The 24,225-nt window shown below is 45.2% G+C and overlaps 2 protein-coding genes across 3 annotated transcripts in view; one reads left to right on the top strand and one right to left on the bottom strand.

Annotated features, from left to right (window-relative positions):
- Positions 1 to 10,425: 10,425 nt before the first annotated feature.
- Positions 10,426 to 17,154, bottom strand: LOC114553328 (uncharacterized). Its single transcript, XM_028574569.1, has 13 exons — positions 16,548 to 17,154; positions 15,316 to 15,445; positions 14,735 to 14,942; positions 14,347 to 14,617; positions 14,079 to 14,256; positions 13,787 to 13,863; positions 13,417 to 13,597; positions 13,051 to 13,293; positions 12,765 to 12,936; positions 12,379 to 12,527; positions 10,904 to 11,089; positions 10,592 to 10,665; positions 10,426 to 10,458 (listed from the first exon to the last, which is right to left on the bottom strand). Exons 1-13 carry the CDS (start codon positions 16,965 to 16,967, stop codon positions 10,456 to 10,458), a joined length of 2,292 nt encoding a protein of 763 aa, XP_028430370.1. The 5' UTR covers positions 16,968 to 17,154; the 3' UTR covers positions 10,426 to 10,455.
- A 1,954-nt stretch (positions 17,155 to 19,108) lies between these two features.
- LOC114552299 (alpha-2-macroglobulin) overlaps positions 19,109 to 24,225 on the top strand; it is a 41,053-nt gene continuing 35,936 nt past the window's right edge. For both annotated transcript variants that reach the window (XM_028572980.1, XM_028572982.1), the window contains exon 1: positions 19,109 to 19,349. The gene's annotated coding sequence lies outside the window, so the exon portion shown is untranslated. The remainder of the gene's footprint in view (positions 19,350 to 24,225) is intronic.

The raw sequence follows: 24,225 nt of genomic DNA, 5'->3' as shown, positions 1-24,225 counted from the left end.
AGCAGAGTATGAGGGAGCGCCATGCTAGCAGCTAGGCGAGCATTACAACGTGTGTTACAACGTGTGTTACAAAGTGACGCATGTTCGGCACAGAAATAAAGGCTGGACTACAATAGAGCTGTTTGGAGCAGTTTGTAAACGGTGTTTTCTGTTGGCAATGTTAAGTCCCTTTGGGGTGGACTTTGGGCTTTTTCACTTTGTAAACCTATAACGTGCACAAAAAAGATATATAACACAATAAAGGAAAGGAAAAAAGCCAAAAAGCATAATATGAGCACTTTAAGGGACTTACCGTTGCTGTCTTTTAATCTGAATGCTACCTGTAGTAAGAATAACCTTGAAATCTGTGGGATCAGTAGTTAAAGGTCCAATATGTAATATTTGTACTGTAATAAATCCAAAAATGACACCAATGCCTCATCAGATATTAAGGAAACATGTTAAACTGAAATACTATATTTTCTGACAACAATGCTAATTTCAGTATTTTTTCTTTTTGAAATTTACATTCCGTGACAGAATTTATGTTTATGTTTTGATCTGTGTGTTGTTATCAACGGCCCAGTTTTGACAGCCAGGCCAGGTAGACATACCTGTAAAAACGTAAAGCCAGCGCGCTACAGCTGTAATGGTAGTACAGCCATGAAAGCAGCAAACAAACCAACAGGATCAACGGAGATAGATTCTACCTGACATTAAAAAAGAAAACAGCATGTTTCTAACAGTTGCGTGACCAGAGACGTAACAACCCCCTGGTAAATATTGGAGATGTATTTGAAAGATGGAGACAGCTTGGATCCCAAAAGGACGCAGAGTTGGCTTATTTTCTCCTGAACAGGTAAACATTAGCTTCAGGCTAATTTATCACAGCTACTAGGGACGGGCATTTTTAGTCATTTCAACATTTGTGTACTCACATTGAATTATATAGCTAGAGTAACCGAGTTGGTTACTCGCAAAAACAAATTGAGACACAGTCAGTAAAGTGATCCCGACTGGTCCTGGCTAACGCCGCCATGCTAACCCTGCTAACTGTTAACGTTACCGGGACGACCAGGCAAGCGGGCCATGGCTGTTTACAACGTGTAGTTCAGCGGCTGGAGCCGACAACGGTGAGTTATTTTAAGCCACGAGAGGGGGGCTGTAAATCGGAAAGAGAGGACTGTGAGTTTGCAGTGTGTTTAGCGATTGTTGCCGTAATTCTAAGCCAATGAAGTGTGTTCCGTCGGCAAGGTAGTGGTATTTTTAGCGTTTCGTATTGTAATGCTAAGCCGAGGAAGTGTGCCTGACTGGCGTGTGGAGAGGACAGTGAGGTTATTGTGTTTTTAGCGGTTCATACTGTAATTTTAAGCCGAAAAAGTGTCTGTCAGTTGGTTACAGAGCTCCGCGTGAGCACGGGCTTTTATGACTGTCAATATAGCCAGCATCTACCGTTAGCTACTCTGCTGTGCTGTGGAGTAATTTCTGGCTATGTGAGAAAAGCATCTAGCAACATTGTTGTTAATGCTGCGGTCTCAGCCTGGCAACCTCCGTGAACTTCGAGTCTGGGCAGGAGGGGGCGGGGGAGACGACTCTCCAGTATTTTGAATTGGTAGTGCAGTAACTATTTTAACCGCTAGCTGCCAGTATTACATACAATATTACATATTGCACCTTTAAAGGTGGAACTCAAATTACAAGAAAAAAAGCTGCATTCAAGAGTACAAGTAAACAGGTAGGAGTAAAATGTACTCAAGTAAAGACAATGAAAGGGAATAAACTTTACAGATTTGGGAGAAAGAATACATGTTTAAACAGGCTCATTTGAACAATTACCCATGAAAGTATAAAAGCTATTGCCAGTGATATTTGGACTGCACTAAAGCCACGATGGAAGCCATACACTTAGCTCATAAAGTGCTGTTAATGGCCGCCTTGATTACTCTAAATTGCAGCTACATTGGCCTAAACACTGTTCTTCTACGTTATGCACCATTATGTACCGAAATAATCTCCCCAGTGGACATATAAAGTGGTAATCTTGACTCTTGAGCACTACCTTGCTCCCAGACCCCAGATTTGTGCAACATTTCATTCACTTTAATTGCCCTGAGGAATGTTTCTGACCTCTGAGACACTGTGGATAAATCTGATACCAGTATAAGACTAGTGCTGCACACAGTCTGTATAACCAAAGACTGAAATACGGTGTATTGTAATAATTTCTGTTCCATTGAGTTATATCTTTGATTGATTTTTGTAGCAGCAGAGATCAAAGGCAGGAGGAGACAAAAGATAAAAGAAGACAAATGACGGGTCTCATCATTATATGGTTCTGCGGAGGCTCCACGCAGAGCTTTCGCCATAGCCTATGTAAGTGGCCTGATGTTTATACTTGTGCTGGTGTGTGCAAGGCAAGGCAAGGCAATTTTATTTATATAGCACATTTCAGCACAGGGCAACTCAAAGTGCTTTGCATAAAACATCAAACATTAAAAAGCAAAGAGCAAAAATAGAAAATAAAAAATAATAAATGTAAAAATATTAAAGAATACAAATTTAATACGAGATAAAATACAATAATAAAATTCATAGTACAGCATAAAAATTAAGAAAGGTTTTCAGCCTTGATTTAAAAGAGCTGAGAGTTGCGGCGGACCTGCACTTTTCTGGGAGTTTGTTCCAAATATCTGGAGCTGAATGCTGCTTCCCCCTGTTTAGTTCTGACTCTGGGGACAACAAGCAGACCTGTCCCAGACGACCTGAGAGGTCTCGGTGGTTCATGCAATAATAGATCAGAAATATATTTTGGCCCTAAGCCATTTACGGATTTATAAACCAGCAGAAGTATTTTGAAATCAACTCTTTGAGGCACAGGAAGCCAGTGTAAAGACTTCAGAACTGGAGTGATGTGATCCACTTTCTTGGTCTTAGTGAGAACTCGGGCAGCAGCGTTCTGAATCAGCTGCAGCTGTTTAATTGATTTTTTAGGGAGACCTGTAAGGACACTGTTACAATAGTCAAGTCTACTAAAGATAAAAGCATGCACAAGTTTGTCCAAATCCTGCTGAGACATAAGTCCTTTAATTCTTGATATATTCTTAAAATGGTAATAGGCTGATTTTGTTATTGTCTTAATGTGGCTGTCGAAATTCAGGTCCGAGTCCATAACTACACCAAGATTTCTGGCTTTGTCTGTTGTTGTTTTTTTTTTTAACAATTTCTTTATTGACATTTTTATAAAAGAAGTGATAACACAAGGGTGTTCAAAAGACCATCTCATTTTAACTTTTTTAACCGCCCAAACCCAACCCTGCATGGCTCAGGAAAGGAAATAAAAACAGAGTCGTAATTGCAATTATAACTCAATACCCAAACAAATAGTAATAATTATAAGTAATGATAGTAGTATTACTAGTAAAAATGATAATGCTGATACAAGGCAAGAAAAAAAAACAAAAAAACTTGGAATTCCATTCGAGCACAGCAAAGTCAGGGAGCTAAGTCACCAGTAGTAGCAGGGTGAAGTGAGTTACTTCCTTGCCTATTGTAACACCAATGGAAGAGGCTGCCCAGCAGGCTGAAGCGTATTATTACTGCCTAAAGTCCTTCCAGAAATTTACAAATAGATGAGGTTTCTTTTTGAGATTAAACATAATTTTTTCTGAGGCCATATAAGAGGTAACCTCCTTCAACCATAAGAAGACAGGAGGGGGAAGTTCGCTTTTCCACATGATAACAATGCAGTTGTTTCCAGCGATCAAGGCTAGTTTGATGAAGCGTGTATTTTTCCTCCTATCAGCTGGCAGAGCTGTTGTGTCCCCTAACAAAACAAGTCTTGGCGAATGAGGAATTTCGACTCCTATGACCTTTTTAAGTGTATCCAAAATGGAGCCCCAATAGTGTGTTAGTTTTGTACAGCTCCAAAACATGTGCATCAGGTTGCCTTTGTCTGTCTTGCACCTAGGTCAGGTTTCTGAGATAGCACGGTTCATTCTATGAAGTCTTTCTGGTGTGTAATAAATACGATGGATAAGATTAAGCTGTAAGAGCTTATGGCGGCTGTTGTAGGAGAAGTTTTGGGCTTCTGCACATGTTGCCTCCCAGTCACTATCCCTAAAGGTGTGATCTTGTTCCCATGTGACCCGGGATTTTAACACATTATTTGCCAAAAGATCCAACATTCTACCGTAGGTTAGGGACACAAAGCCCCTTAGGTTTTGGATGTCTTTTGTATTTTTTATTTTATTAGTTTATTTGTCAGGGACCATGTACAGTTCGGCCCTGTACCAGAGTTAGCTATACAGCTAATTTACATCTGTGGTCCCTGGGCAAGGAGATAAAAGGACAATATAGACAATACAGACAATACTATCAAAACAGATAAAAACGTAACAACAAACAACATGTGACAAGCATTACATCACATATAAACCAGAATACAAAATATACATTCCATGTTATAAAAAGATCAATGATCGCATAATTGATTCGCCTTCAGCCAAGTCTTTAAGGACATTTTAAAACTGCTGAGACTTGCACAATCTCTAATGTGATGTGGAATGAAGTTCCACTTTTCTACTACAATAAATTAAAAAGCTGATTGACCTTCCTAAATTGAGTGTAACAGTCACCTCTTACAGAAGCCCTGGTGACCCTTACCTCATCTCTGCAAAATGACACACATTGCTTGAGAGGGGGTGGTGCAAGATCATGGGTCAATTTATACATCAGGCACAAACTGAAAAAAAAAACAGTCAAAGGTTAATAGGTTGTGCTTTTTGTATAATCGTGCAGTAATGGTAGTTTCTTGGTTTTTTGTCAAGAACTTTCACAGCTTGTTTGTAAAGGGTACATAAAGGTTTTAGCGTAGTCCCACCTGCCTGGGACCAGCTTGTAGAACATTAAGATAAATGTGAGAAGATCACTGAATGCAAAAACTTTAGCTGCAGCTATTGGTAACTGGTGCCTTATATCTCTAAAATTAGCTAAACTAGCTCTTACACAATTGGAGATCTTTTTTATGTGTTTTTTAAAACTTCAAATCCGCCAAAGACGATGTCGGTTGGGGGAGAGGCAGAAGACGTTAAGTGCTCATTTTTCTGTGAACTAATAAAGTGTCTGATCTGCAGGTATTTAAAGGCACTTTTTAGCTGTTCGAAGGATTTAAGTATGTAATTTTCATAGAGGTCGCCAAATGATTTGACTCTTCTGTGACTCTGTGAAACACTCCAAAACAAAGTGGATGAATCTTAAAGGTCCCATATGGTGACACTTAAACTTATATTTGTACCGTTTATATGAGTTTATTAAAAGTGTTAGTTAGTGTAAGGGGTTTAGTGTTACCCCCAAAAAACTTTTCTGAGAGCCCTTTTTCTCCCCTCCCACACACGCTTGGATTCGCTGCTGGATGGAATGTTCAGCCCACAACTAAAGAGCAGAACGCTCTGATTGGCTAAGCACAGATCTACATAGAACGCGGTCTGGAATCAGATTTTGTTGGAAGCCTACTATAAACAAACATGGCAACGGGATTTGCAAGACCTTACCAGTTAGAGCCCAAATGCTCAAGTTCAGAGGATTCAGGCGAAGAGGACCAATTAATTTCTTTTGGAAGAGGTCAGCAGGAGGTTTCAGAGTGGTAAGTTGAGTGTGTTTTCATCTTAGTAGGCAGTGTGTGTGTCTTCAGTGATGTGGCTATTTGGGGCTAAGGCTAACGTTATATGGTGGCTGTGTATTTTTGCGTCTTTTGGGTTTTTAAACATTTGAAAGTCACAGAAACCACTTCGAGTGAACGATGTGTTTTCATGTTATTATCATACTGTCGGCGATGTGTCTGTGTTTATGTTCCGGTGCACGGCACATAACGTTACCTGACACGCCCACCTACTCTTATCCCCGGCTCTCTGTGCGCCGCTGTTGCCTGGAAAAGGCAGCGGTGTCAGCAGCATGAAGGTCCCCTGTACCGCCGGTAGATGATATATATTATTATTTTGATATATATATGATATATTACGACCTTAAAATGTATCAGACTTTACGAATATGAAGGAAATTACTACTTAATGTTCTTACCTCAGTCCTCGCAATGTCGTAATGTTCAAATACATTCTCTAGTCAGTACTAAATATTTTCAAACACACAGATCAAGTATTAAAGTTAATTGTTGTTTCCAAATATATTCAATTTGTTTTCCTTGAATTAAAAAAAATTGCCGTGCTTTTCCCGTTTCATGCTTCAGTTGATGTTTAATGTTACTACAGGTGCACATGTGGACATTGTGAGCGGATGCCGTCCGAGGTTGAAAATGCGTGCTGCAGGGAGATACCTCAGGTAACGTTACAATTATTGTCTGGTTTATCCCACTGCATCCACGTAAATATTAAAAAGCATGTCATAAACCAATTGTTGTCAAAGAGCAGAGAGACACAGCATCACCGGGTTACTTTGCTTCCTGCTTTTCAATATCACTGTCATATGTAATTTAACTGTCTATGTAATATTTTATAAAGGTCAGAAGATGTGATGAGCTACCTGACCCACCACAGTGTATGGTGGACCACCCAGGCCTGGAACCTGTCTGTCTGAACCCTTATTCCCTGCAGAACGCACTGAATATTTACAGGGCTGATTGTGGTCCTCTGAGACTCAGAGTAATGACAAAGTGCTCCAATAAATAGTTTATATTAACACATAATATATTTATATACAGCTGTGGGCCCACCACCTGTGGGAGGAACCGCTAGGGTCGTGTGCGTTGTCACACGGGTGGCAGTGAAGGTCAGGGGCCTCGACGGACCAGACCCAGGCAGCAGACGCTGGCTCTGGGGACGTGGAATGTCCCCTCTCTGTGGGGGAAGGAGCCGGAACTAGTGCTGGAGGTGGAGCGCTACCGGTTAGATCTGGTGGTCTCGGTTCTGGAACCATACTCCTGGATAGGGGTTGGACTCTTTTCTTCTCCGGATTTGCCCAGGGTGTGAGGCGCCGGGCGGGTGTGAGGATACTCACAAGCCCCCGGCTGAGCGCCGCAACGTTGGAGTTTACCCCGGTGGACAAGAGGGTCGCCTCCCTACGCCTGCGTGTTGTGGGGGGGAAAACTCTGACTGTTTGTGCATATGTATCAAACAGGAGTTCGGAGTATTCGGCCTTGTTGGAGACCTTGACTGGAGTCCTGCATGGGGCTCCAGTGGGGGACTCCATTGTTCTGCTGGGGGACTTCAACGCACACGTGGGCAATGATGGAGACACATGGAGCGGCGTGATTGGGAGGAACGGCCTCCCTGATCTAAACCAGAGTGGTTGTCAGTTTTTGGACTTCTGTGCTAGTCATGGATTGTCTATAACCAACACCATGTTCGAACATAGGGATGCTCATAAGTGTACCTGGTACCAGAGCACCCTAGGCCGAAGGTCAATGATCAATTTTGTAATCGTGTCATCTGATCTGAGACCGTGTGTTTTGGACACTCGGGTGAAGAGAGGGGCGGAGCTGTCAACTGATCCCCATCTGGTGGTGAGTTGGGTCAGGGAAGACTCTGGATAGACCTGGTAAGCCCAAACGGGTAGTGCGGGTAAATTGGGAACGTCTGGAGGAGGCCCCTCTCCGACAGACTTTCAACTCACACCTCCGGCGGAGCTTTTCGTGCATCCCTGTGGAGGCTGGGGGCATTGAACCCGAGTGGACAATGTTCAAAGTTTCCATTGCTGAAGCTGCGGCGAGGAGCTGTGGTCTTAGGTGCCTCAAGGGGCGGTAACCCACGAACACCGTGGTGGACAACGGTGGTCAGGGAAGCCGTCCGACTGAAGAAGGAGTCTTTCCGGGATATGTTATCCCGGAGGACTCCGGAGGCAGTTGCAGGGTACCGAAGGGCCCGAAGGGCTGCAGCCTCTGCCGTGAAAGAGGCAAAGCAGCGGGTGTGGGAGAAGTTTGGAGAAGACATGGAGAAGGACTTTCGGTCGGCACCAAGGTGCTTCTGGAAAACTGTTCGCCACCTCAGGAGGGGGAAGCGGGGAACCATCCAAGCTGGGTATAGTAAGGATGGGACACTGTTGACCTCAACTGAGGAGGTAATAGGGTGGTGGAAGGAGCACTTTGAGGAACTCCTGAATCCGACTAATACGCCCTCTATGTTAGAGGCAGAGCTGGAGGATGTTGGGGGATCATTGTCAATTTCCCGGGCGGAGGTCACTGATGTAGTCAAGCAACTCCACATTGGCAAAGCCCCGGGGATTGATGAGATCCGTCCAGAAATGCTCTAGGCTCTGGGTGTGGAGGGGCTGTCCTGGTTGACACGCCTCTTCAACATTGCGTGGAAGTCTGGGACGGTGCCAAAGGAGTGGCAGACCGGGGTGGTGGTTCCCCTTTTTAAAAAAGGGGACCAGAGGGTGTGTGCCAATTACAGGGGTATCACACTTCTCAGCCTCCCTGGTAAAGTCTACTCCAAGGTGCTGGAAAGGAGGGATCGGCCGATAGTCGAACCTCGGGTTGAGGAGGAACAATGCGGATTCCGTCCTGGTCGTGGAACAACGGACCAGATCTTTACTCTCGCAAGGATCCTGGGAGTATGCCCAACCGGTCTACATGTGTTTTGTGGATCTGGAAAAGGCGTATGACCGGGTCCCCCGGGAGATACTGTGGGAGGTGCTGCGGGAGTATGGGGTGAGGGGGTCTCTTCTCAGGGGCCATCCAATCTCTGTACGACCAAAGCGAGAGCTGTGTCCGGGTTCTCGGCAGTAAGTCGGACTCGTTTCAGGTGAGGGTTGGCCTCCGCCAGGGCTGCGCTTTGGCACTAATCCTGTTTGTAACATTTATGGATATCAAGGCGTAGTCGGGGTGGAGAGGGGTTGCAGTTCGGTGGGCTGGGGATCTCATCGCTGCTCTTTGCAGATGATGTGGTCCTGATGGCATCATCGGCCTGTGACCTTCAGCACTCACTGGATCGGTTTGCAGCTGAGAGTGAAGCAGTTGGGATGAGGATCAGCACCTCTAAATCTGAGGCCATGGTTCTCAGCAGGAAACCGATCGAATGCCTTCTCCAGGTAGGGAATGAGTCCTTACCCCAAGTGAAGGAGTTCAAGTACCTTGGGGTTTTGTTCGCGAGTGAGGGGACAATGGGGCAGGAGATTGGTCGGAGAATCGGCGCAGCGGGTGCGGTATTACATTCAATTTATCACACCGTTGTGACGAAAAGAGAGCTGAGCCAGAAGGCAAAGCTCTCGATCTACCGGTCAGTTTTCGTTCCTACCCTCACCTATGGTCATGAAGGCTGGGTCATGACCGAAAGAACGAGATCCAGGGTACAAGCGGACAAAATGGGTTTCCTCAGGAGGGTGGCTGGCGTCTCCCTTAGAGATAGGGTGAGAAGCTCAGTCATCCGTGAGGAGCTCGGAGTAGAGCCGCTGCTCCTTTGCGTCGAAAGGAGCCAGTTGAGGTGGTTCGGGCATCTGGTATGGATGCCCCCTGGGCGCCTCCCTAGGGAGGTGTTCCAGGCACGTCCAGCTGGGAGGAGGCCTCGGGGAAGACCCAGGACTAGGTGGAGGGATTATATCTCCAACCTGGCCTGGGAACACCTCGGGATCCCCAAGTCGGAGCTGGTTAATGTTGCTCGGGAAAGGGAAGTTTGGGGTCCCCTGCTGGAGCTGCTCCCCCCGCGACCCGATACCGGAGAAGCGGACGAAGATGGATGGATGTTTTAATTATATTATGCTACATTAATTAAACCAGACTCCAACTCCTGTTGTACAACACCAAGAAGTGTGAGGGCCACAGCAGAGAAACAATTGGCAACAGAAGCTTAGAAATGTTTAATTCAATTTTATTTACAGAGACCCAACAATTCCCACCAAGAGCAAGCATTTGGTGCGACAGTGGCGAGGAAAACTTCCTTTTAACAGGCAGAAACCTTGAAACCATCTGACGCTGCCGGTTGGGGAGAGAGAGAGAGAGGCATATAATAATGACATGAACTATAATAATAATGGTTGTCAGCAGAACCACCAAAATCCTAATAAAGATGCTAGGTAACAGGCATTCATGGAACAGATGAACAGCAACCACAATAGCAAGTTAACATTATAACAACTAATGCAACAATAGAAATATTTATATTTAAAGCAGTGGGTATAATAGAACGATATGAACTGTAGTAGAAATAGTCTAATAACAGTTGCAGCAAGCGCAACAATGGTCAAAGAAAAACCTGAGAAAGCAGAGTGAAAAAAAACAGATACTGTAGGACATCACATCAAACTATTTGCGGCTGGATAAGGGTGTGAACGGCTCTCTCTAAAAAATTCCTGCAGAAAGTGGTGCAGCTGGGCAATGCGATCATCTGGGGGAAACAGATTACAGCCAAATCATAACAGTATTTTTAATTGATACATTTTTATGATAAATTAACTGTACCTCTGCTGTTGCTCCTCCTTGCACTAACGTCGTTGAGGTTGTCGGTCCAGCTGAGCTCAGACTGGCTCACCTCACTAAAAACAAAATGTTTACACATAAAAGTTTTACTTGGACTGATGCCCACTGCTATTATTTTTATTCTGTAATTGGATCAATGTAAAAATGTATTTATCGGGACCGGCTCTTCTGTTAACAAGGAGTCTGTACCTCTGCCGCTGCTCCTTCTTGCACTACAGTCGTTGAGGTTGTCGGTACACCTGAGCTCTGACTGGCTCCCCTCACTGAAGACAGCAAAAGTTTAAACAAAATGTCAGTAAGAATTATATGCATAAATCAAACCTGTTGTGTAACCTGTTTTAAGTATTTCATTTATATTTCTTCTGTTTTAGTCGTTACAGGTATTTGGCCTACAGAAGTTTTGTCAGCTGGTGCTGGGGGTTTCTTGGTCGAAGGTTCAGGGTTGTTATCCCTTCATGCATCGTCCTTCGAATAAGGACAGAGTATGCAGACACTACCTACACTGGTTTTCGACCTGTGCTGGATTGAAGCGTGACACAAATCCTGCCATGGCCTCTTCCATGGATGGCACCGAGAACTCAGCACAAAGATCCTCTGGAATGGTGATCTTCTGCAGCTCTTCAGTAAAAGGTGCTGGGTCAGGGACAACACTCTCAAATGTGAGGGCGATGAGTTCATTTACATAGCCTGTGGAATGAATGAATTATTTTTTTTTTAATCATTAACATGTAATGTTTAATAGCAATGTACTAAATATATGTGTGGCACAGTGTGTTCTACACAACACGCAAATATTAGCCCCCCTTTTAATTTTTGAACTGATCAGAAGCTAAGGATTCAAAACATAAACTACTTTATTACTTATCTGTATCAGTGTCTGGTCACAGGGTCATTTGAGTACATGTGTTTGAATGGGTGAGGTTGTTCCTGCTGAGCTCAGCATAATCAGCAGAGGGCGCTCTAGGCTTTACGATACACTGGGCATGAGTAGCTAATGCTGACGGTAGAAGTAATCGTCAGTACGTGATGAACGAGTTTAAGTGTGTACGCTACAGAGAGTGATCTGATGTGAACTCTGTTTTTACAGAAATAAATGTTTAATGTGAAATCATTAAGCGTAACATAGTAATTAATTATATTGCAGTGAGAGAGACTTTCACCAACAAGAAATGCAAGAGATAAAAGAAATAGGACTAATAAAAATAATAGCAGTGGGCATCAGTCCAAGTAAAACTTTAATTTGTAAACATTTTGTTTTTAGTGAGGTGAGCCAGTCTGAGCTCAGCTGGACTGACGACCTCAACGATGTTAGTGCAAGGAGGAGCCGTTCACACCCTTATCCAGCTGCAGAGTGATTCTGTAGCAGGCTATAATAGCTACAGTTCCTAACATTCTATTAGACTGCTATATACCCACTGCTATAAATATTAATATTTCTGTTATTTCATTAGTTGTTAATGTTAACTTGTTATTGTGGTTTCTTTTCATCTCTGTTCCATGAATGCGTGTTACTAATGGCGCTTTTCCATTACATGGTACCTACTCGCCTTTTTTGGTTTTCCATTACGAAAAAAAGTACCTGGTACCTGCTAACAGGTACTTTATTTAGTACCTCCTCAGTCGAGGTGAAGGTAACATGAGACCCTGTAGGCTACAGATTGGTCGGAAACAATCGTCACTGATCACTGCATTGCTAGCGACAGACGGAATTTTCAAATAGTTTTTCTCTCTCTCCCCCCCCCAGCAGCGTCAGATGGCCGCCCACCAAGAGCCTGGTTCCGTCTGAGGTTTCTGCCTGTTAAAAGGAAGTTTTTCCTTGCCACTGTCGCAACAAATGCTTGCTCTCGGTGGGAATTGTTGGGTCTCTGTTTATTAGACCTGCTCTACATGAAGTACCCTGAGAAAATGTCTGTTATGATTTGACACTATAAATAAAATGTAATTAATGTTGCATGTTGTTGTGATAATTTACTTACAGAATGTTGGCTCAATTTTCCGTCGTTTGAGGCTGTATCCCCCTTTCTTTGCTTTAGGGAAGGCCAGTTTAAAGGCAGGATCTCCCAGAGCACTTGTTGACTGTGGCCGGTTGGCATTCTCATTGAAGTGGAATGCTGAGAGATAGAGTCTGCAACAACAACAATGCAAATTATGTAATGGGTGTGTATTTTATTACTTCAACACATTGTACAAAGAAATAGAAGTCTACACACTGTGCTAAGCTACCTGAGGAAATGGCCCAGATCAAAACCTTTTGTATTTTAATAATCTGGTCAGACAGTAGGCCAGCAAAACTACTCTAACAGGGGTGGTTCTGTTATAATGACGCCTGGCTGTGCATAATCACTTGCATAATGTGCATTACCTGCAAAGCATCCCAATGAATGGGTACACCACACTCTTTGGTGCAAAGCGGATGACAACGCTGTGGAAGGCCTCAAGAGAGGATGTTTGGTGGTGAGGGCTTAGCTTCTCCACACCCTTGATGAACCTCTTGTTTGTAAGGACCTTCTCCAGTCTGTAGGAAGCCTTTGATCCTATGAAATTATTTTAAAACTGTTTAGAAAATGCTTTTGGATGCCAAATGTAATGGTTTTATATTACCATCAATCAATATATTTCAAAGGAATAAAATAAGAATAAATGTATACCTGGCTTCAACCACCTCCTCTTATCTAGGACATCACTGTGCTCACACTTTGGAAAAAGGGGGTCTTCGTGTGTGTGAATGTTGTGGATGTGATTGATGACAGATGTCCACTTTGCCACCTTCTCTGGGCCCGTCTTGGATGATGATGCAGTCCAGTAGAGATGGTTCCTAATACTCTGTTGCCACTTTTTTACCACCTCACAATCCTTTTCCTTGGCAAGTTTGTCGATGTTCTTAGACATCCCTTGGATTAAACAATATAGTAAAAACTACTGAGTCATATTGAAATCCCAAGTCAGAACTAACAGTAAATTACAAATTCAGACAGAATAGTGTGTCAAAAGCATAATAGATTTATATGTCATACCCTTATCAATATGCCAGACGTCATAGTACTGTGTGATGCCCTTTTCTCTCAGGTATTTTTGAATCTGGGGGTGGCGGTCTGTGACTATGCAGTCCAATGTGACACCACTTGCCTCCAGAAGAGCAAGGCTTCGCTTCAGACCTTCCTTCTCCATGTAGTAACTCCCTCCGACCTCATTGCTCTGTTGATAGAAAACAGGGTAGATCGGGGGAAGAGGAAACAATATGAAATAGCTGGAGCAAAAGTCCAATGTGCTGTCATAAAAGGTCATGTTAGATTACTATGTTGGGGATGCTTTGCAATTGCATTTGCACTACTAAGTAGTGGTGGTTTAAATATCTTTGGTAATATACATTGGTAATATACACACCTTCACAAGTTGGATATCGATTACTGTGTTGGTTTCAAGATTCATCACGGTATAGCTTCCAAATTTGGCACAATGGCCTGCAAGACAACGGTGCACACAAATTTCAGTAAAACAATGTAGTACAGTACATGTAATAAAGTAAAGCGTTAAGGCAGTTTAAAAAAAAAACTGCAACTATTTCAGCTGTAGCATTACATAGTGGCGCTCTGGTCCCACCCTACAGGGTGATACAGTGAAAGTGCTACTAGGAAATTAGTTTTCAACTCAAAATGATGGCATTTCTGCTACTGACCTGGAAAATCTGCCTGCATATCTCCTCCAATGATGACCTTGCTCTGCTGGCTTAAACTTTGAAGCTCAACCTGCTGGGCCTTTTTCCATTTCCAAACAATGGCAGGTTCAAGATAGCTTTTGGCATGTTTCCGGAAAGCTTGGTATCGCATGCTCTTCACACCAAATGCGTTGAAAACCTTTTAAAAAAAAAATAATGAAAAATGTAAATTGCAAGTTGATATGCGTATAACAAAAAAGCTATATTGTAAAAATGAGCACCTAAATACCTTTTTCATTTGGATGAAAGATGTCCCTGTAAAATATACCGCCGCAGAGAGATGAATGTTCCCTGCAGGTGTACTTCCGATGAACGATTGACTCTTCCACTGTCTGTTGAACTCACAACGGTGGCACGTCTGATCAACAGCAAGGAAAGTCCCACGTATAGTTTTCCGGACATCACACATGGAGCTGCACACTGGACATAACTCAAACAACTCGAGGAGGCAGTTTTCGTATACAATATATTTAGGTACATCATATGGTGGTGAGGCTTGTCTGTGCAAGGGGAAAAAAAGATGAAAAGAAGCACAACAAACATAAGAAATATTATTCACATCAGAATTGAGACACTTCAAAGATAAATAGCTATTGGAGCTTTCCTTGAGAACTTACGATACAGTCGATGACTCTGTTGTCATTGATACACTTTGAATGAAAGTGGAGTCATTAGGGTCAGTAGCCTCAATGGAGGCCTCCCATTCATTGTCGTCATCCTCTAGTTCCAGTCGTGGCCTCTTTTTGGGTGGAAGGGGCTTCAAGGGTGTTGAGGTAAGAAGTGGGGGAGACCACACATTCTCACAGACCACACTTGTCTGAGAAGCTATTTGGAAATTATGCCTTTGTCAAACAATGTAGACTGTGGCTCATTTGAAATAGCAGTAATAACAAACATAAAATACTATCATGTAGTGCATAGGACAAGATATATGTATACAGTCTCTAAGATCAATGTTAAATGTCTGCCCACATTATGTACTATATCTCACTGATAAGGTTCCCATATTTGTTTTCTCTTTGATCCCCTCTTTCAACTGCAATGGGAATATATGGTCCATAGATATATAATTTGGGAATAACTATTACCAGTAATCCTTTAAATGATTACTTTTGACTTATCAGCTTATAAACAAAAATGTAAACAAAAAACAACGTTGCAGGTAAACTAGCATTTACAAAAATTCAATTTCACTAACCTCTGCTTCTGACGTGAGTCTTAAGCGTGTCCTTGGATAGTTGGGTTCCAACAGATCTTTTAGGAAGGGGGTCAGTCTGGCAGCCAATACTCCGGGAGGTATTGGCCTGGGAAACGGGTCTAATGGCTCCCTAAGAATACATTCACATATATTAGGAAATGAAAAGGAGACAGCATGATAATATTGCTAGTCATAAGTCATTTCATTTTTCATTGTAGGCAAACAACAAAAAGTGTGGGGACTATCAAGAGACCAGCAGCAATAGAACACAAGTAAAAACATTTGACGAGGTAGCGTCCTCTATCTACTATAACATAAATGACAAATAAAGGCACTTGGATGAGGCAAGTAACACTATACAGTGGCAGTGCAAACAGTGCAGTATAACAAGGTATTTAACAAGTTAGATGCAATACAGGTATAGGTGTATATAGTAGTAATAATAATAATAATAATAATAATAATAATAAGTAACTAGCTAGGTTAATCACATGTAGAGCTTATGACATATACTGCTATATATATATATATATATATATATATATATATATATATATATATATATATATAAGCAGGGTATGCATTTTTTATCATTTGACAGAATCAAATCAATAACGTAATCCTTTATTTGTATCGTTTATAAAAGATTATCAGTGTACTTTCTTGCCAGATTCGCTTGCCAAGAAAATACTGTATATCAGGCGCTGCAAATGGCGAGCCGCGGCGTGTCCTGTCTCACAGCAGGGTGGAGAAAAAAAGCTGCTGGCGCCTCCAGGGGACTTGGGGGCGCTTTTGCCCCCCAAAAAACGGGACTTGAACCCGGCGAGAGCACCAACACAGATTCGCTGTGTATACGCGCTCCGCCATTTTGCTAAAAGACGATGTGATACACTGACATAATCAGTCACAGACTATAGTTTCCTCTTGGCCCGAGATTAACAATATTACAAACACATAAAAAAAGTATGCGACAGCACTATTGTTTGCTTTGTAGCTAGCTAAGTTAGTTAGCTAGTTGAGTAGTTAGACAACTAGCTAGCTAACATTATAATGCGCACGCGCGCGCACACACACACACACACACACACACACACACACACACACACACACACCGTACGTTAGCTAGCTAACTAGCTGTGACGCAGCCAGCTAACCAACCATTAGGAAAAACGAAAAATTATCAACTCGGTTAGCTAGCTAGTAATCTACGTTATAAAATTGTTTTTACTCACCGTTTCAATGGTTGGGAGAGGGTGCCGAATAGTTGGAATGGATCTTTTCATCAACAGTAATTTTGATACGACTCCAGCGTCATATAGCCCCTGATTCAGTACGAACTGCGGTGAGAAATGTGCAGTACATAGCCGAAAAGCCTGACTCGGCACAGGTTGAGGCAAGTCTCCAAAAATAAAATCCATCCACTTGTCAGCGACATCTTTGTCTTTTGGAAAGCAGTGCAGTGATGTATTTGATACTCGGCACCCTGGAATGACGCATTTCTCGTGGCCGGTTTTCACATAGACATAATGGGTTTTCAGGGACGACTTAACTCCAGACATGACTCCCGCTTCTTCTCGGATTCTTCTCAACAGCACGAAGCGAACGTTAGAAAAGGGGGCGGGGCTAGGTCGATTTTGGAACACAACACCCATTGGTTACCCGGTTTCCACGTAGCAAATACATCAAATTCTAACTGGCCCGTTTAGCTGGGAGGTGGTCTAGTTCTGTGGGGGGTGGACAAATGGCGGCAGTGAGCGATTTCACATTTTCACAGCTTTTACTTTACACCCCCGAGCCTATATGACACACAGAATCCCATAAAAACCCATTTTCACCATATGGGACCTTTAAATCAGGATAGCTTAGCCTATGCTGCATCAATTTTAAACATTCTTTTTTTTCAATTTGTTTCATGTGAGTAGTCTTGCATTGCCAGACCTTCCTCCACAGCACTGCAAAGGAGGGTCTGGCGAGTCCACACAGTCACAATCACAATCGTCTAGGGCGGTGCTAAGTGCCCGGACGGAGCAACAGTGCATCAGAAAGCGTCGGGAAGGAACTTGTTTTGGTAGAACATGTGTACATTCAAAAGTAGGCCTAGTTTTAGTCCTGCGAGAGAAAACTCTAATTGGACAGATAGTCTAGCTAGCTGTCTGGATTTACCCTGCAAAGATCTGAGGAGCAGTTAACCATAGTCCTCATAAATCGCCCGGAGTTTAAAATTCCAACACAAAGAAAGCGGAAGGTAATGGACATCCGGCTGAAAAGGGTGACATCCGGCGGAATTTCCGGCAGCAACAGAGAATTCCAGGAAGTGGAACGTCGTGAGCTCACACCCCGTTAGCATCCCATTGACTGCCACTCATTTTGACGTCACTTTGACAGCGAATAACTTTACATCTGAAGCGTTTAAAGACTCTATTTGTCCATTGTTTATTTCTGAAGAAACACGACAATGTATAAAAGGCTCCATTACCTTGTACCTCACGTTATGGCTTGGTAGCAGACATTTTTCTAAAAATAGGCTAATGATTGTGTCATAACCACGCGACTTATTGTTGCATAGTAGAGGAATTACCGTACAGTACAGGAGAAGCTCGCAGGCATTTTCGACTTACATTAGCTGTTTAAGTTCAATTACTAATGTTAACTACCATTTTAGTTAGCAATAGGCTAATTAGCCTGTGCCTATGTTATCTCCTTACACCTACGCTCTCCGTCTCTGCAAGATTGAATGATTGAGATTTCTCTTGGCACAGCTACCAGAAGACTTACAACTTTCAGACACGTTGCTCACGTCACATCTACGTCTTCAAGCTCAGTTGGAGGCTGAGCAGTAACGCTCAGCGCTCACCGGAAAAGTGCTTCTAATGGCGTTTTTCCATTACATGGTACCTGTTCGACTCGCCTCGACTCTACTTGACTCTACTCGCCTCGACTCGCTGTGCATCCGTTTTCCATTGCAGATTTTAGTATCGCCTCAGCGTGGCTGGTCGTAATAGCGACTGCCGTGGGCGTGGCTTAGTAGCTGGCTTTTCCCATTGACATATCCCCGCATATCCCCGACTCATTGTAAACAACATGATATCAAAGAGATAGTTAACGTTTACTGCTCCAGATTTCCCACCGTGGTCACATATATATGACTAGAGTCGCTACTCGCTTTGTTTCTCTCACATATATATGACTCTAGAGTCATATATATGTGACTCTAGAGTCATATGTATATGACTCTAGAGTCACATATATATGACTCTAGAGTCGCTATACGCTGCGGAGATAATCGCCGTCACTCTCTCACTTCTCCCTCGCTCACTAGCTCCCCACACACACGGCGACTCGACACACACACATCACACATGCACACACCAGCGCACCAGTATAACCATCAGGCCACTTGTATGCTACGGAGAAAGCTCTGCGTGGAGCCTCCGGCAGCAAAAAAACACCGCTGGCTAAACTATTTAAAAATGCCGTCTGTCGCTAGCAACGCAGTGATCAGTGACGATTCTTTCCGACCAGTCAGCAGCCTGCAGAGTTTCACATCACCTTCGGCTCGCCTCAGCTCGCTTGGAACTTCGACTGAGCAGGTACTAAAAAAAGTACCTGTTAGCAGGTACCAGGTACTTTTTTTCGTAATGGAAAAACAAAAAAGGCGAGTAGAGTCGAGGCGAGTCGAGCAGGTACCATGTAATGGAAAAGCACCATAATATCCTTCTGTTGTAAAATGGTGCTGCGGCTCCTTTAAGAGAGCTCCGTGCATGTGTAAACAAAAGAGGGGGGCAGAAAAAAAAAGGAAGGAAGAAAGCAGACGGGGGAATGCGACCGGAGCAGAGTTGGTTAAATAAGTTAAGTTTTGTACACAGTGTATGAGTTCAAAATAAAACTCCAGACTAAAAGCCAAGCTCATTCTTTCGCTCACCAGTAACGGGATTTTAACCCCGACGTTATTTACCTTGTAACGTCGGCCCTGGAGGTAACGAGTCTCCCCTGGTTTTCCTGACTACGGTCGGGAAAAGAAGCAATCAGGAAAGGTTAACACTGGCGACCACGAAGGGACCGACACAAGTACAACAAGAGCAGCAGTGGTGAGCATACACTGAAAATAACCGGTGAGATAAACCGGAGGAGTTAGCATAACCGTGCCTGCTTCTCTTACACTGATGAGAAGATAGCCAAGATGGCAGCCTCCAGTCAGCGTCTTGCGGCTGAAAGTAAACACATGTTCAGGGAAATGACCAGCTACTCCAACCCTTCCATGTCACTGACTGCCGTGGATGAAGTGGAAATAAAAACCGAATATTCGACCAAAAAGAGAAGACAAAATAACCCATTCTTTCTTGAGGAAGAGACTGATACATTAACACAGAATGCAAGTGAAATAAGCTATATCCCCATTCAACCATTGAAGTTATCAGACACTAATCCATTCAAAAATGATGTGTTAAGAGACTGTGGGACAGACGTGCGCTGCAGAGACCCATGCTCACACGTGCATACGGATGAAGTTTGTAGGCAGCCGGCAGTGCCATTAGCAGCAACTGTTGCAATGCCCAGTACAAACCCCTTGGCCCTGCTCACCCAGGGAGTTTCATTCATAGCACTCCTGTCTCCTGTCATCCCCATGCCTTTCAGGCTCACAGTGGCACACACCTGGCTGTAATGCACTCAAAGACAATGACCCTGGTGATACATTGCAGCAAAATGATAATCCAGGAATACAGATTGAGCCCCTCTCCCCAAGTGTGAACAGCGAAATCACGTGTTTGCTGGCCCAATCCTACACGCCAGCCTTCATCTGAGAGTGAGGATGACTACGATTACAGAGAAAGAGTCCCCACTCTACGTCCCGCCAGTATGATGGCACCACACCGTGGAAGGAGTTCCTACACCGATTTGAGAGCTGTGCCAAGGCAAATAACTGGACTGAAAAGACTAGGGCTGTCCAATTAAAGTTTTGCCTGGTTGGTGCAGCAGGGGCAATCGTCCACAGGAATCCACGGTCACATCAGTGGGACTACAGCCGCCTGGTGGAGGAAGTCGAAACTGCTTATGGCCCCTCTTCAGAGCATGCTGCTGCAGTGGCTATTGAACTGAGACAGCGCGTTCGCATGCCAGACGAGGCTCTCCATGAGTTACGAGATGACATATACGGCAAAGTGTCAGTGGCTTACAGCGACAGGACCGAGAAAGAGCAGGATGCCATCGGTGTTGAAAATCTTCACTCATGCAATAGGGGATAGAGAGATTGTGCAGAAGTTGTTGGAAAAGCGGCCCCACACACTAGCTCAAGCTTACGACATTGCCCGTCGCTATGAGACCACCAGGCGAGCAGCATCACATGTCACCAGCCTCATGCATTCAGGGCTACACAGCCTGGTAGAGCAGAAACCACGCACTGCTATGGTCAGGGAAGGAGCTGAACGTGGGGTGACAGGTGCCGTTGTGACTAACAACAACGCACACTGTGGATTTCAACGCACACCAGCCCCGCGTAAAAACTATAAGGACATTAAATGGGAAGAAATTCACTGTCACAACTGCTCAGGCATCGGTCACATGAAGAGGAATTGCCCTTCACCAAGGAAGACCACCAGAGGTCAGCCCCCAACAGTTTCCCATGAGAGCTCAGAGCCCACTGTGCTCCACGTTAAAGCGCATAGTCAGGAAATGAGCATTCATCTGACAATTCAGGAACTGGAGATCTGTGCTGTTCTGGATAGTGGGGCGCGGAGGAGTGTTTTGCCCCTGCACCATTATAACGCCATCCACTCAAATGCTCGACCATCACTTCAGCCATCGACTGTAAAGACACTGCTGGGGGTTGGGCCTGGTGATGTTCCTGTCATTGGGGAGGCGTACATTCCCGTCCAGATCAACAACCGACAGGTGAGCGTGCTTTTCCTGGTGGCGGACATTGCTGGTGAAGAGGCCCTCCTCGGCCATCCATTCCTCGTTCAGGCCCAAGCACGCCTTGATTTTGGAAATAGCCGCATCGTACTGTTTGGGGAAGAGGTGCCATATTTCCACGCCATGAGCAGACCAAGGACGCACGCGGTGAGAGTCGCCCGGACTGTGGTGGTCGAGGCTGGATTGGAGTATGTTATAAGAGGTAACACCCATATTAAAGAACACCTACAAGGGGAAGTGATGCTGAGCCCCACCAAAGGCTTTGTAGAGAAACACAAAGTGCTAGTCGCCCGGTGCTGGTGGAAGCTCAACCTTTAAGAGCGTGCCTCTCCGCATCTTCAATCCTGGGAATACAGCTGTAACCATAAAACGGGGAGTTATTGCGGGTTTCCTTCAACCTGCAGAAGCCATTCAGCCGGCCAACATTACAGCCAAGGCCAGGCAGTCAGAGCACCCTACTGTTCCCCAGCACCTGCACGAGCTCTACAACCAGAGTGCAGCAGAGCTCGACCGAGAGGAGCGGCTCCAGCTAGCCCAGCTGCTGTGCACCCACGGGCGGTGTATTCTCGACTGGACCTAGCGATCTTGGCCGCACGAGCCTGGTGCAGCAGGACATCATGACACGGCCAGGAGCTGCTGTCAAGCAGCCACCACGTCGAATGGCATGGGAAAAGCAGCAGGATGCTGACCAACAAGTGGAGCAGAGCCTGGAAGCTGGGAGGGTCCGTTGTAGCAACAGCAGCTGGGCTTCACCCATCGTGATGGTGCGTAAAAAGGATGGAACGCACCGCCTCTGTGTGGACTACAGAGCACTTAACGACTGCACAATAAAGGATGCTTATCCGCTGCCCCGTATCCAGGACACATTGGACACCCTCTCCACTGCCAAATGGTTCAGTACGCTGGACCTTGCTTCTGGATACTGGCAAGTTGAGCTGACCCCCGCCCCGCCGAGCAGCTGCTTTCTGCACCAGGAACGGGCTGTTTGAATGGAATGTCATGCCGTTTGGATTATGTAACGCCCAGCTACATTCCAACGGCTGATGGACCGTGTGTTGGCTGGCCTGCAGTGGGAGACGTGCCTTGTGTACTTGGACGACATAATTGTACTGGGTCGGGATGTGTCGGAGATGCTTCAGCGTCTTGACCAAGTTTTTGAAAGGTTGCAGCAAGCCAACCTGAAGTTGAAGCCGGCAAAATGCTGCCTCTTCCGCCGTGAAGTGGCCTATCTGGGTCACATAGTTTCAGAACAGGGGTGGTCACGGACCCCACCAAAGTACAGAAGGTTCAGGAGTGGCCTACACCCACATCAGTCCAGGAGGTCCGTCAATTCATCGGCCTGGCATCATACTACCGACGATTCGTGAGGGATTTTGCCACGGTAGCTGAGCCCCTCCACGCCCTGACCAAGAAATATGCTCGGTTCCAGTGGACGACGGAGTGTCAAGAGGCATTTGACAGACTCAAGCATCTGCTAACCACCGCGCCAGTTCTGGGCTACCCTTTAGACCAGGGACACATGATACTGGACACTGATGCAAGTGACGTTGGCATTGGTGCTGTCCTGTCTCAAGCTCAGCAGGGCAGGGAACGTGTGCTGGCGTACGGGAGCCGCAAATTGTCCAAAACTGAACAGAACTACTGTACCACAAGGCGCGAACTGTTAGCCGTAGTGGAGTTCACATCACATTTTCGACAGTACCTCCTGGGGCGTCCTTTTAGGGTGCGTCTGGGACCATAGCAGTCTCCGTTGGCTGACAAAGATGAAGGAGCCGGAAGGTCAGCTTGCCAGATGGTTGGAGAAACTGGGTGAATACGACTTTGAGATCATCCATCGTCCAGGCCGCTTGCACAACAATGCCGACAGCCTCTCCAGGCAGCCGTGTCGCCAATCCTGCCCATGTAAGCTTCCAGGACCCCCCTTTATCCAAAGACCGCCTGCCACCAAGCGGTGCAATGTGAGTTGGACTCTGTCATCAGCCAGGCGAGTCAGAGTCCAGTGGGGGTAGAGGGCTCGTTAGCCCCGACAATGGAGAGTCCAGTGGGGGTAAATTTCAAACCCCAAGAGAAGATTAATGTGGCTAAGACCAGTGAGGCTGCATTTTTCTGTGGTTGGTCCCCGGAGGAGCTGCAGCAGGCACAGGAAGCTGATATTGACATTGCACCTATCAGGGCTTGGATGGAGGCTGGTGGAGAGCGGCCCACATGGGTTGCAGTCTCACCATGCAGTCCAGCCACAAAGACATATTGGAGCCAGTGGAGGCGGCTCTACATCCGAAATGGAATCCTTGTCAGGCGGTTCTATTGTCTGGATGACACCCAGTTTTATCCACAAATTGTGCTACCACGTGTCCTCCAACCTGATGTCATGAGGCAGATGCATGATGGACCAATTGGTGGACATTTTGGTGTTGAGCGTACCGTAGCACGGCTTCAAACTCGATTCTACTGGTACCGGATGAGGGAGGATGTCACTCTCTGGTGTCGGACCTGCACCAGCTGTGCGTCCAAAGCCAGACCCCGCAAGACACCGCAGGCCCCTATGGGGACCATCAGGGTAGGAGCCCCCATGGAGCGGGTCGCTTTGGACATTATGGGGCCACTGAATGAGACAGAGCGTCACAACGGCTATGTGCTTGTGATACAGGATTACTTCACAAAATGGGTAGAGGCGTTTCCCCTGCCAAATGATAAGGCCGAAAGTGTAGCTGGAGTGCTTGCCTCGGAGTGGGTGTGCCGTTATGGAGCACCGCAGACGTTGCACAGCGACCAAGGTCGGAATTTCGAATCCCAAGTATTCCAGAAAATGTGCACACTGTTTGGCATTGAAAAGACACATACTACACCGTTCCGACCACAGTCTGATGGCCAGGTGGAACGGTTCAATTCCAACTTGCAGAAGATCCTAGCCACAACAGCTGAGCGCTGTCACTGGGACTGGGATCTCATGATTCCTTATGCAGTCATGGCCTACAGAGCAACAAGGCACAGTGCTACTGG

The sequence above is a fragment of the Perca flavescens genome, chromosome 3 (assembly GCF_004354835.1).
Source record: "Perca flavescens isolate YP-PL-M2 chromosome 3, PFLA_1.0, whole genome shotgun sequence".
Classification (NCBI taxonomy): Eukaryota; Metazoa; Chordata; class Actinopteri; order Perciformes; family Percidae; genus Perca; species Perca flavescens.
The sequence above is the reverse complement of the archived record's forward strand: the minus strand, read 5'-3'. Positions and strand labels throughout refer to the sequence as shown.